At 37.4% G+C, this 11,084-nt stretch overlaps 1 protein-coding gene across 1 annotated transcript in view; it reads right to left on the bottom strand.

The window, feature by feature from the left end:
• The window catches only part of COL21A1 (collagen, type XXI, alpha 1), an 84,758-nt gene that overhangs the window by 43,071 nt on the left and 30,603 nt on the right, over positions 1–11,084 (bottom strand). The window contains exons 11-15 of the mRNA XM_009333254.1: positions 9,382–9,435; positions 8,474–8,527; positions 6,795–6,848; positions 6,663–6,716; positions 3,531–3,584 (exon numbers count right to left, since the gene is read on the bottom strand). Of these exons, the coding sequence (XP_009331529.1) occupies positions 3,531–3,584; positions 6,663–6,716; positions 6,795–6,848; positions 8,474–8,527; positions 9,382–9,435 (270 nt within the window). The remainder of the gene's footprint in view (positions 1–3,530; positions 3,585–6,662; positions 6,717–6,794; positions 6,849–8,473; positions 8,528–9,381; positions 9,436–11,084) is intronic.

The following is an 11,084-nucleotide window of genomic DNA, read 5'->3' as shown; positions in this document are numbered from 1 at the left end:
AACAGACAAACTGGGAGTACAAATATAACAGTAGGAGTCACATCAGAAGCTGAAAGCCATGTTATGCTGCTATCGCTGGCACAAACGAGGCCACATCTGAGGTCTTGTGATGTGACCTAAATATTAAGGGCAAACTCTACCATTTTAAGTGTTTGCAGCTGTATTTCTGAAAAATATGATTTCTGGAGCGTAAACATGAGCAGTTGCAAATGTTCAGACATATTACTTGTGGCAGGACAGCACATGCTAGGCCTAGAAGAGTGCTATAAATGTCCTTCCAGCTTCACCCACAAGCACTCACTTCAGAGTTCCCATCTGCATGACTGTAAACACAAGGAGAAGTCTAACACAGCTTCCACTGAAACCAAACTCTGACAAAACTCTATGTTAAAAAGAGCAGCCAGGCTGAAATTAAACTCAAATAAATCTTGATTTATTCTATCCTTTAGACAGTTGGCCCCTCAAAAAAACGTATTTATCAAAACAGCCTGTCATCAGTAAGATAGATGACTAGCCCTTAAACTACTCAAGTGACAGCATGGCCTATCTTTGTCATCAGTAAAATGAGCTTGATTACTAGCTTTACTAAATGCTATCTAAATTATTCTGTCCATACTGTCAAATGTTATTCTTACACAGAGTGGGTAGGATTGGGATGGCCTGGCTAACTTAAGTTCCAAATAGTACTATTGAGGGAAAACAACCACATCACTGGAATTATTTACTTAGCTTTACAACCTACTTTTTCCTGTTCATAAATTTGGGGATTCATAAGAGTAATAATATACCAGAAAGTATGTTGTCCAGAAAATAACCACACCTCTCAGAGGCTGGAGGCAATGGGAGTTCAGCTCAACTGTGCTCTTCATTCTAGACAGTTGCCTCTTAGATGTTGTCTCAAGATGCATTCATTTCGCAACCATGCTCTTTTTCTTCGCTAAAGCAAGAGGGATCATAAGATGGCTATTTTTAAAAAGACCAACTTAACAAATTAGGCCATGTCTAACACCAATGTGGCTGAATGGAAGAATAAAGACTGTTTGCATGTACGTTTGTGTGGGTGGGGTATCCATGCAACCTGCTGAGCAGTCCCAGGGCTGCAGTTGCATCTGGCTGGTTAACAGTATGGAGTCATACAGTTTCAACAGTATCATCCAAGGCCTGTCTTGAGCCTAGGCAGCCTATTTGGCTATCACAAGGAGGGCACAGCAGAGTTCAATCCCTCTCTCACACACTAGTGCCCTAACTACTAGGGTATCTCGCCAGAGAAGATCACACTGAATTGCACAGAAGAGGAGCAGAGAGGGGGCACTTACACGTTATACATCAAATACACATTGGAAGAACAACAGAAACAATAAATTTCATAAGACATCCCTCACAGCCCCCACAATCCAGCCCACCTTCCATCGGATGAAAGCCAACTACCCTCTACTTGAATAGGGGAGCCCACATATCCCATGGCTGAGGACAGTTTTCATTTTGCACAGCCCAAGCACACACTTTTACCACAAAGCTGCTGCACAGAAATGCCCTTCGCTCCTCCTCCAGGCTCTAAATGGATGGGGGCACCATGTTTGCACATGCAGTCTGGTGCTACACCAGTAATAGAGGCAGACGAGCAGGCATGACCAGGTGTCTTACATTCCCTGCTGGTTACTTTGAGGCAATTTCCTGGTCAGCATGTAGACTTTCTGCTCTTCAGAAGAACCTCCACTGATTATAAATGAAGGATATACTGCAATCTGGCTTGCCCTGTTAGGATTGTGTAAATCTTTTGTAGTTGTTTATATATTGGAAGTCTTCCTCTATATTATTTTATGGTGATTTTAAAAGACTTCTCAGTGATTTTAATGTCTTAAATCTGCCACTTCATTTCTCTTTGAAGCAAAAGTATGGGACTTAAGTGATGAGTTTGTATTGCTGTTTAAAATGTTGTATTGTGAGGCATTTATATTAATTTTAAACCAAAATGTGTTTCTTTAGTAGATATAGGTCAGACTTAACCAAAGCTATCAGATCAGAAAGAGAGCTGTTAAAGTATTAAATATTTAGTTTTCCCTAGGTCAGAAATGCCTTCTCCTTCCTATTTTTTAGATTAATTAAAAAAAAAAATCACAATGACTAACTAACATTTTTTCTAAAAATTAAAAGAGACAAAACAAGGCTAGGGACAGTAACAGAAGTCTTGTTATTATCTCAACACATTTGTTATGGTGTACTAACTAACAATGTACCAAAACTCTCCATTTGTATTTTATGTTTTTTAATTAACATTCACTTTCAGTCTTTCTTACATCTGAAGATACCATAGATTGCAGAAGCCTAATTCATCTCACAGTTATTTGGGGCAGAAAAAGGAAAAATAAGGCCAAGTGAGGAATTATGTGTGTTCTTCACTTAAGCCAGCCAAGTGGGAAGAAAGTCTCTTGGGAATGATTGCCCAGTGTTTTGCAGTCTACTTACAGTGTTTTGTGAGGCTTTGGTGTATATATAAAAAATTAAAATGAAAGAGCTTGAGAATTTTTCAGCTGGGAATGTTATTTCCATGTCCTTGTTATCAAAACTCTCTACCAGATTTCAGTACCATATAACAAATACTGCCTCTCGTTACATTCAATACCATAAAAATTTCTGAAAGTATAAAGCTGTATCTCCTTATCTTGCAATTCAAAATGTAATTCAGAATGCAATTCATCCGGAAGGCAGTGTTGCACCAACTGAGCTCCGATTACTGACGGTTTGAAGACAGCTGGCGCTCTTTCAGCACTCAAAGCCTTCAGTATTTCTACAGATATCTTGGCTCCTCTGCTTCAAGCAAAGTCTGGTGGCCTTAAAGAGCCAAACAAGGAAACAAGGAGGACAAAGCCTAGCTATCTCATATAAAGAGGAGGAAAAAAGAGCTGTCCTGAGGAGTTGTCCAAACACCAGTAGAGGAACAATGTCTTTGGAAACAAGCAAAACAAAAATGCAGCAGCACGTTCCCCAGCTAAGCAAGAACAGAGATACAGATAATATGAACAGTGTAACAAGATGCAAGGAAGTAAAAGACCAATAAAACTGGGCAAAGGAGAGAGGGAGGTAGACAGTGAAAAAATGAACTTTAAAAGTGCAATTAACAAGTATATGAAAGAACATATACCATGTTGCAGAAATGAGAGTTAAAAACACCCAGAATCTTTCCTTGTGTAAGTAATTATCAATATCTAACCATACCATCCTATCAATAGGAATGAAGTCAATAACGAGACAATTTTATAACATATATACAAATTGGTATATAAAACAATATAGTTAAGAATCTTTTCTTTTAAGGCATCTTTGACTTTAAAGGCTTGTTTATTTCTTTTACTAAATCCAAATTTAAAGATGAACACCAGAAAATAAAAAAGCACTTTTAGAAAAACGGATATATCGACCAATTCAAATCAACATGGATGAAACATGAAGTATAACATCCATTAACTAAAAAAAAAAACAAAACAAAACAAATCAGTACATAAGGATATGTCAGCAATTTAATCACTTACAGGCTCTCCCCTATGTCCTTCTAGGCCTGGAGATCCAGGCTGTCCAACTTCTCCCTTTAAAATAAAACAGACTTAAATATAATACTAAAAAAAAAAAAGACCTTCCTTTGTATAATAAAAATAATTAATTCAAATAGTAAATTATTATTTTTAATATAAGTAAAATGTAAAACCAATACACATGATCAAGCCTTCATCAAACAAACATCTCTTAAAAATAGTTTCAAACACAGTAAGAAGTGTTGTCAATCCGATATTCCCTCATGCTGTGTCCAACAGACAGCTGTCAAACAGTTTGCCAAGAGATGAGAGAGAGACAAGTGTCTTTTGAATCAGAACAGCAATTACTGGTTGAAGAAGCGCATCAAACAGTAATAAATTGCTATTGTCTAATTGTTAGTACAACTAATAGCCTGAAAACTATTTCAAAGCACTCCAGAATACAGCAGTACCAGATATGATCATATCTTTATGTCCTTACTCAAAATATGTATGATACCAAAAAAATTCTGAAAATTTGAAGAATAATTCCAGAAATAAAAGCACATAAAACAAATGCAAAGAATAATTAATATATATATAAAATAATCTGGTAATAATGAACTTAAAATTACAAAAACTGGACTTGAAGTAACAATGGGTTTAAAGCCATGCTTTTTTCCCACATTTTTTCCCAGAATTAATACTGTAAGGAAACAGGAAAGCTCCAGCAGAAATTTCCTTCAAAGACAGCCTGTTTGTTACTCCTCTAAATATGATTACAGACCCAGAATGAAGCAAACAGATGTTGAAGTCAAGCTGACAAGATGTTTGAATGAAGAATATGACTTCTGTTAATATTATAAAATGAATTAAAAACTAACAAGCATGTCATATTTTTGTACTACAATAATTAAGAAATAGTCAAGAAAATGTCTTTCAGGTTCACACAACTAATATACTGAATTATCTGTATATTGTTTACAAGCATAACAACAGATCAAAATACTCTCCAAATCCATGCTTTATCAACATAATACTTCACTTTAAAGGGCCACCAGTGACAGTTATAATTTTATGTTAAACAACTGCAACTATTACCTGTCCATGTTATCAAACACCAGACAGGAAAAAATCTAGCATTTAATTATTTTTTTCTACTTTCTATAGTACTAGAGAAGTAATTTCTCTACCAACTTAGTAGAGATATCTGTGTGTGTGTATATATATATTGAAAATAAGGCAGGATTCCTTTGAAATAAATTCATGTAGGTAACTAAGCTCCTATCACAGCCAACAGAAGTCTAGTCAAGACAATTGATGGAGGCTTGATCCAGTTGACCAGCTACCAGGAGCTCAATTTCATTGTCTGCACATAGAGGTTTGGTCATATTTGAGATACCCAAGGGTGTCTTGTCTGGGTTCCTACTCCCACTTCAGAAAGTGTCATGGTTTTGGCAGGGATAGAGTTAATTTTCTTCTTAGTAGCTGGTACAGTGCTGTGTTTTGGATTTAGGGTGAGACCAATGTTGATAACACACCGATGTTTTAGTTGTTGCTAGGTACACTTACACTAGCCAAGGACTTTTCAGCTTCCCATGCTCTACCCACTGGGAGGGATGCAGGTGCACAGGGGGCTGGGAGGGGGGCACAGCCAGGACAGCTGACCCCAACTGACCAAAGGGATATTCCATACCATATGACGTCATGCTCAGCATATAAAGCTGGGGGAAGAAGAAGGAAGTGGGGGGATGTTTGGTGTGATGGTGTTCAGCTTCCCAAGTAACCATTACGTGTGATGGAGCCCTGCTTTCCTGGAGATGGCTGAACCCCTGCCTGCCGATGGGAAGCAGTGAATGAATTCCTTGTTTTGCTTTGCTTGTGTGCGCGGCTTTTGCTTTACCTATTAAACTGTCTTTATCTCAACGCACGAGTTGTCCCACTTCTGCCCTTCCGATTCTCTCCCGCATCCCACTGGGGTGGAGTGAGCGAGCGGCTGGGTGGTGCTTAGTTGCCAGCTGTGGTTAAACCACGACAGAAAGGCACTGGCTTTCCATAGGACTTATGTCATATTTGTCAGCTCCCTTAGGATGCTTGGGACATTAATGCATCTCAAATGCACCAGACACTTTTATGTAGGCAACTAAACTGATAACTACAAGTCTGCCTTCTTTGAGCTGAATTGCTCTCCAAACTCCATTGGCATTACTGGTTAGACCTCCATTGACTTTAACGGCAACATAGGTAGCTACTACGTTCATAGACACAAACTTAGCTGAGTGTTTTAAGAATGTCTTTTAAATTGTCTTTGCCTGACATACTTGCAAGTGTCAGAGATACATGCTCTTGTAGATATATATTAATAATGACAATTTGTAGGCAGGTATCAATGAGATTTGAAGATCAAAATTAAATGAATGTAGGAGTATTTAAAACTAAACCAAGTAACAAATAAAGAAAAAGTCCTTCAGTATCGTAGAAATAATCTGCTGTTGGTTGCTGAAGTTAACTTCAGAAAAATGAGCAATAAGAAAATATTTTTTTCCATAATTAAGATTTACAACTTCTTTTACTAATGTATTTTAAAGGTGTAAACTTAAGGGCAGTTAAAAAAAAGCAGTACACCAATTTGACGTAAAATAAAGTTATTCCATTACCTTTTAGCACAATCTCATTAGGCCTTCCAAAGAGAACAAATAAAATAGGAAATACTGAGTTTACCTACCGTAAAAGTTATTTTAGATGTGTTTTCCTAATAAATTTTTGAATTGCGGGATGCTTAGTTACACACTGAAGTTGGGCAATTTTTAGAGTAACAGTGCTGTAGTGTTGTATGTAAGTGATAACTCCCCCCTTTAACTTCAGATTAAGACACCTACATGTGTTTTTCTACCTGAAGTTGTCTAGAGATGCGTTAGGGATCTAAGATCCCATTACACTGAACAGGGGCTTAATTCATTTACCTGATCACAAATGCCTGGTGCTATTTGAGGTGCTCTAGGGCAGCCAAGGCTTCCACATCAGGCTGGCATTTCCCAGTAACACATATTGTTTTCATTTCCAGTAATTCTCCACAGAATAAATTGGGTATATTTAGACCAATAGCAATGCTTTGAAGACTTTGGCAAGATATGAATATACATTTGTACATACCTTGAAACCAGGACTTCCCGGTAATCCATCTTTCCCACTTCTGCCAGGGTCTCCCTGTGGCAACAGTTAACAGTCATTAGTAGGTGAATTAACAAGCAAAAGTTAAAGGCAAGTTGTCTTCACAAAACTTACAGATCGCCCAGGCATTTCTGGAAACCCCGTATCGCCTCTCTCTCCTTTTGAACCCTGAAAAATACAGCAAACAAAAAGTAAGTAGTCCTCAAAGTTTATGTTGCAAATTCAGTACATTTAACCTATAATTAATGTATGCTATTTCTTATTTTGAAAATGTATAAAAGATCTGTTTCCTTCTTAACCCAGGCAGTGGTCAATTAATAACTACCCCCTGTTACGGAAATGTAAATATGCTCTAAAAAATAGAAATGTGAACACAGCCCCTCTTTCAAATTGCTTGAATCTCTAGACCAATAAATACATGAAGAAAATATAACGACGGGTGAAAATGTAACTGTTAACATTGGATGACCAAAATATGCTCTCTGAAATATAAGTATTTACATACAAGCACACACTGCTTTATATAAATTACGGATTAAAACAACATCTCTCTTCCAGGCTGCTATCAGCCTCACTCTGTTCGTGTGCCCCTCTCCTCACTCCCCTTACTCCTCTCCCTCTCTCCCGTTCAGTTATATGGTTCATGTACATTTCTATGTATTAAAAAGCATAGACTTTTTGCAATATAATTATTACATATACCCCATATTAAAGTCATAGACATATTTGCAAAAATATATTTATAAGCATTTTGTGTTATGTTAAAAAGAATTACATCGATCCATTAACAGAAGGATGAAGAGAGTTCTCAAAATATCCAAATAAGCAGAGCACGAGTTTAATATTACTAGACGTAAGTATATCCAGTAACTTCAGTGGAAATTTTTCTGAGTTAGGACTGCAGAATTAAATTCTCTGTGAATACACCTATTATAAAAATATAAATGATATTGTATTGGGTGCAGGTGCCCAGGCGCTGGCAGTGGGGGCTGCAGGGATGGCCTCTGTGAGGAGGGGCCGGGGCTGCCCCGTGCCGGACACAGCCAGGTCCAGCCAACTCCAACTGACCCACCGCAGGGCATGGTTGAGCCCAATAGCCAAGGCAGTGGTGCCTCGGGGGAAATACATTTAAGAAAGGGCAAAAACATGACACAGGTGAAGTAAGGAGTGAGGGAAAAAGCGAGAGAAACAACTCTGCAGACACCAAGGTCAGTGAAGAAGGAGGGGAGGAGGTGCTCCAGGCACCGGAGCAAAGATTCTCCTGCAGCCTGTGGAGAGGACCATGATGGAGCTGTGGTAGCCAAGCTGCAGCCCATGGAGATCCCACGCAGTCCCTGAAGGACTGCAGCCCATAGGAAGGACGCACACTGGAGCAGGGCAGAAGTGTGAGGAGGAAAGAGAGCAGAGAGGAACTGTTATGGACTGACCACCCCACCCTGCTCCCCATTCCCTATCCCATGAAGGAGTGAAATTGAGCCTGGGAAAAAGCAGGGCGGTGGGGGAGAAGGTGTTTTAGTTTTTTTTCTTTGTTTCTCACTATCCAAACCTATTTTAGTTGGCAATAAATTAAATTAACTTTCCCCATGTTTTGCCCATGACAATAATTGGTAGGTGACCTCCCTGTCCTTATCTGGACCCACAAGCTTTTCCATCTTATTTTCTCTCCCTGTACTGTTGAGGAGGGGGAATGAGAGAGTGGCTGGGGGGGCATCAAGCAGCCAGCCAAGGTTACCCCACCACAGACACCAAGAACATTTTGTTTTGTTTTATTTTATTATTATAAATTTACTTGCCTTTTTTCCATATACTCCTGGCACTCCTTGATCTCCTTTAAGACCCCTTTCTCCCTACACAAAATGTGTATGAATAAGTTAATTTTTAAAATAGAAGTAGTTATATACAGACATATATACAAAGTATACATGTATAACAGACATAAAATGAAGCAGGCAAAGAGCTCCATCTGATATAAAAAAATATGCTTAAGACAGTAAATGCAAGCCTTGAATTTTCCAAGCTCTCCTAGGGGAGAAGCCCAGAATGTCCAGCACTGCTGGTGAGACAATCCACAGCTCGCAGGCTTAATGCTTCTGTTTTCAATGGAAGGCACTTTGAGTTTCTGGTCACTTCAATATAGGTAGGTACCTAAGTGAAAATTCAGCTCTTTGAAAAGTGCTGCACTCTTCTGAAGACTTTATTTGAAAAGCTTAAAACAAAAATTTTTAAAAACTAAGAAGTAAATTCAGTTGAGTACTAACACAGAAGAGCAAAAGATACGGTTGATGATGTTTTGAGGAACGTACACGTGAAATAAACTCATTGGGTTAGACCAGAACTATCCTTCAAAATGCTGACACTCAAATTGAATGACTTCAAGAAAATTATATAATTATTTTTATTTCTTTGACACATTATTTGTGATGGAAAAGGTTCTATGTAGTAGTAAAATCAAAGGTCAAAGTAATTAATATAGAATCCCATAGAACAGAACAAAAATGAAAAAAACAGGCGGTTTGATATGTATGTAATGAAGTCCCACGGCATGTATTTTCCTTCAATTTCAGCATCATATCTATTCATTTTATGTATTTCATCAAATGCACTGGTATAATAGTGTATATAAACTTATTTTTCCTTTAAATTAAACTATAGAGCAAGCTGAAACACATGAATCCTGTAACAACAAATATTTAATTTCAACCTTTGGTGCTGGCATCCCATGTAATCCAGGAAAACCAGGTAGTCCACGGTCACCCTAAAAGAGCAAACATATTTTAAATCCTTATATCTAAAATAGTAGTAATATACTGTAATAACATTCATACTCTCAATGATCAACAAATAGTGGAAAGACATTATATATCACCATATCAACTACATGACATTGGTATGCTGACTGATGAGAGTTTGTTGATCTCTAAACAAGATTCAATACATAAAAGAAAAAAAATTAAACAATCACTAAATTTTTTAGAATAAATTTTACTGTAACCCCTCAATAAAGCTTATGGAGCTACAAAAGTAGCAATTTAGCTTTGACAAGAGGAAAAAAGCTTTGAAAAGAGCTTTGATAACCTCTGTAGGAGCTGTGATAATTCTACCATCCATTCCTAATTCCCGAAGAATAAGGAAATTCCCTAAATCTGGGATGGCTTTGCTCCTACCTCTTACTGAAAATATCACAGACCTACTGACCTTACCAAATTTCTCACCAGCTTACTCTGGATGAGTGAAGTATTAAAAAATAAGGTATTAAGTACTTTCTCTAAAAAATAAACAAAATTAAACCAAAATACACTGATAAAACAACTTTGGCACTTTGACAAATGAGTTCTCATTTCAGTGGAAGAAAGAATCCACTTTGGTAAAAGCAGTTAGCAATTGCAAACACAAGCCAAAACATCAATTCTTTTTATTGTCCTCACAGGTGTCAGATATCAGAAATTCCAAAACTACCTGACTTGAAACAATAAAAACAAGCTTAGTTGCTTGTTTCAGTAGACTGAATCTACTTGACTCAGGACAAAGAGCCGAATAATTTTTGGACAATCACAACGTTTTCTCTCTGTTAATATCTAACTTTATATTGAGCAATATATTTCAATTTGTTTATTACATTTCAATCATAAAGGAGGAACAGTAAATTATGCTCAGGAAGTTATTTTATATAATATTTCAAGTTCTACGACAAAGGGTAGAAGAAAGACAAAGGGTAAAAGAAAACACGTCTCAGTGGTATTTATCAAAATCATTCATGTCTAAGCAGATTTGGAGAGGTCTGTCACATACTCACAGAAGACAGGAACACAACCACAGGAAGGATAGCTTGTGGGTTAATGCTATCAAAATATCTCTCAACAAGGAAGTATTGAACACAGGCAATGGAATGGAGTTCAAAAAATCAGCAAAGCTGATAAAATAAACACTTCATGCATCCACTGCTTCTTAGTGAAAAAGAATGGAGCCTCGATTTCTGCTCAGAAGTAGCGATTCAATTATTGGATAAACTAAAACACTTGGCAATGGAAACAGTTAAATTAGTTGCTATAGAAACTTTACAAGTAATGGAATGAAATTAAGAGATGAAAATTCGGGCTGAATCATCAGGAAAAAAAATGTAATGGCAAGACCTATTTTACAATGGAAGAAGTTTTCTAAAACAGTGGTGGAAGCCCTATTTCTTGGCACGTTTTAAACAAGGCTGGACTGAGCATTAGGAAATATTCTATCTGTCACAACCCTGCACTGCCAGGAGAATTGAGTTTTTCATCATCAGTATCTTACTTTCTGCACGTGGCACAATACTGACTGACCAATTAGATTAACATCTAAGATCAATTAGATTAAGATGCCTAAAGCACAGAACACATAAGCACATTTTTCAACTCTAATCATGCATTTGAG

This window comes from Pygoscelis adeliae, unplaced genomic scaffold (assembly GCF_000699105.1).
Source record: "Pygoscelis adeliae isolate BGI_AS28 unplaced genomic scaffold, ASM69910v1 Scaffold57, whole genome shotgun sequence".
In the NCBI taxonomy this organism is placed as follows: Eukaryota; Metazoa; Chordata; class Aves; order Sphenisciformes; family Spheniscidae; genus Pygoscelis; species Pygoscelis adeliae.
This window is presented reverse-complemented; position numbering and strand designations above follow the sequence as displayed.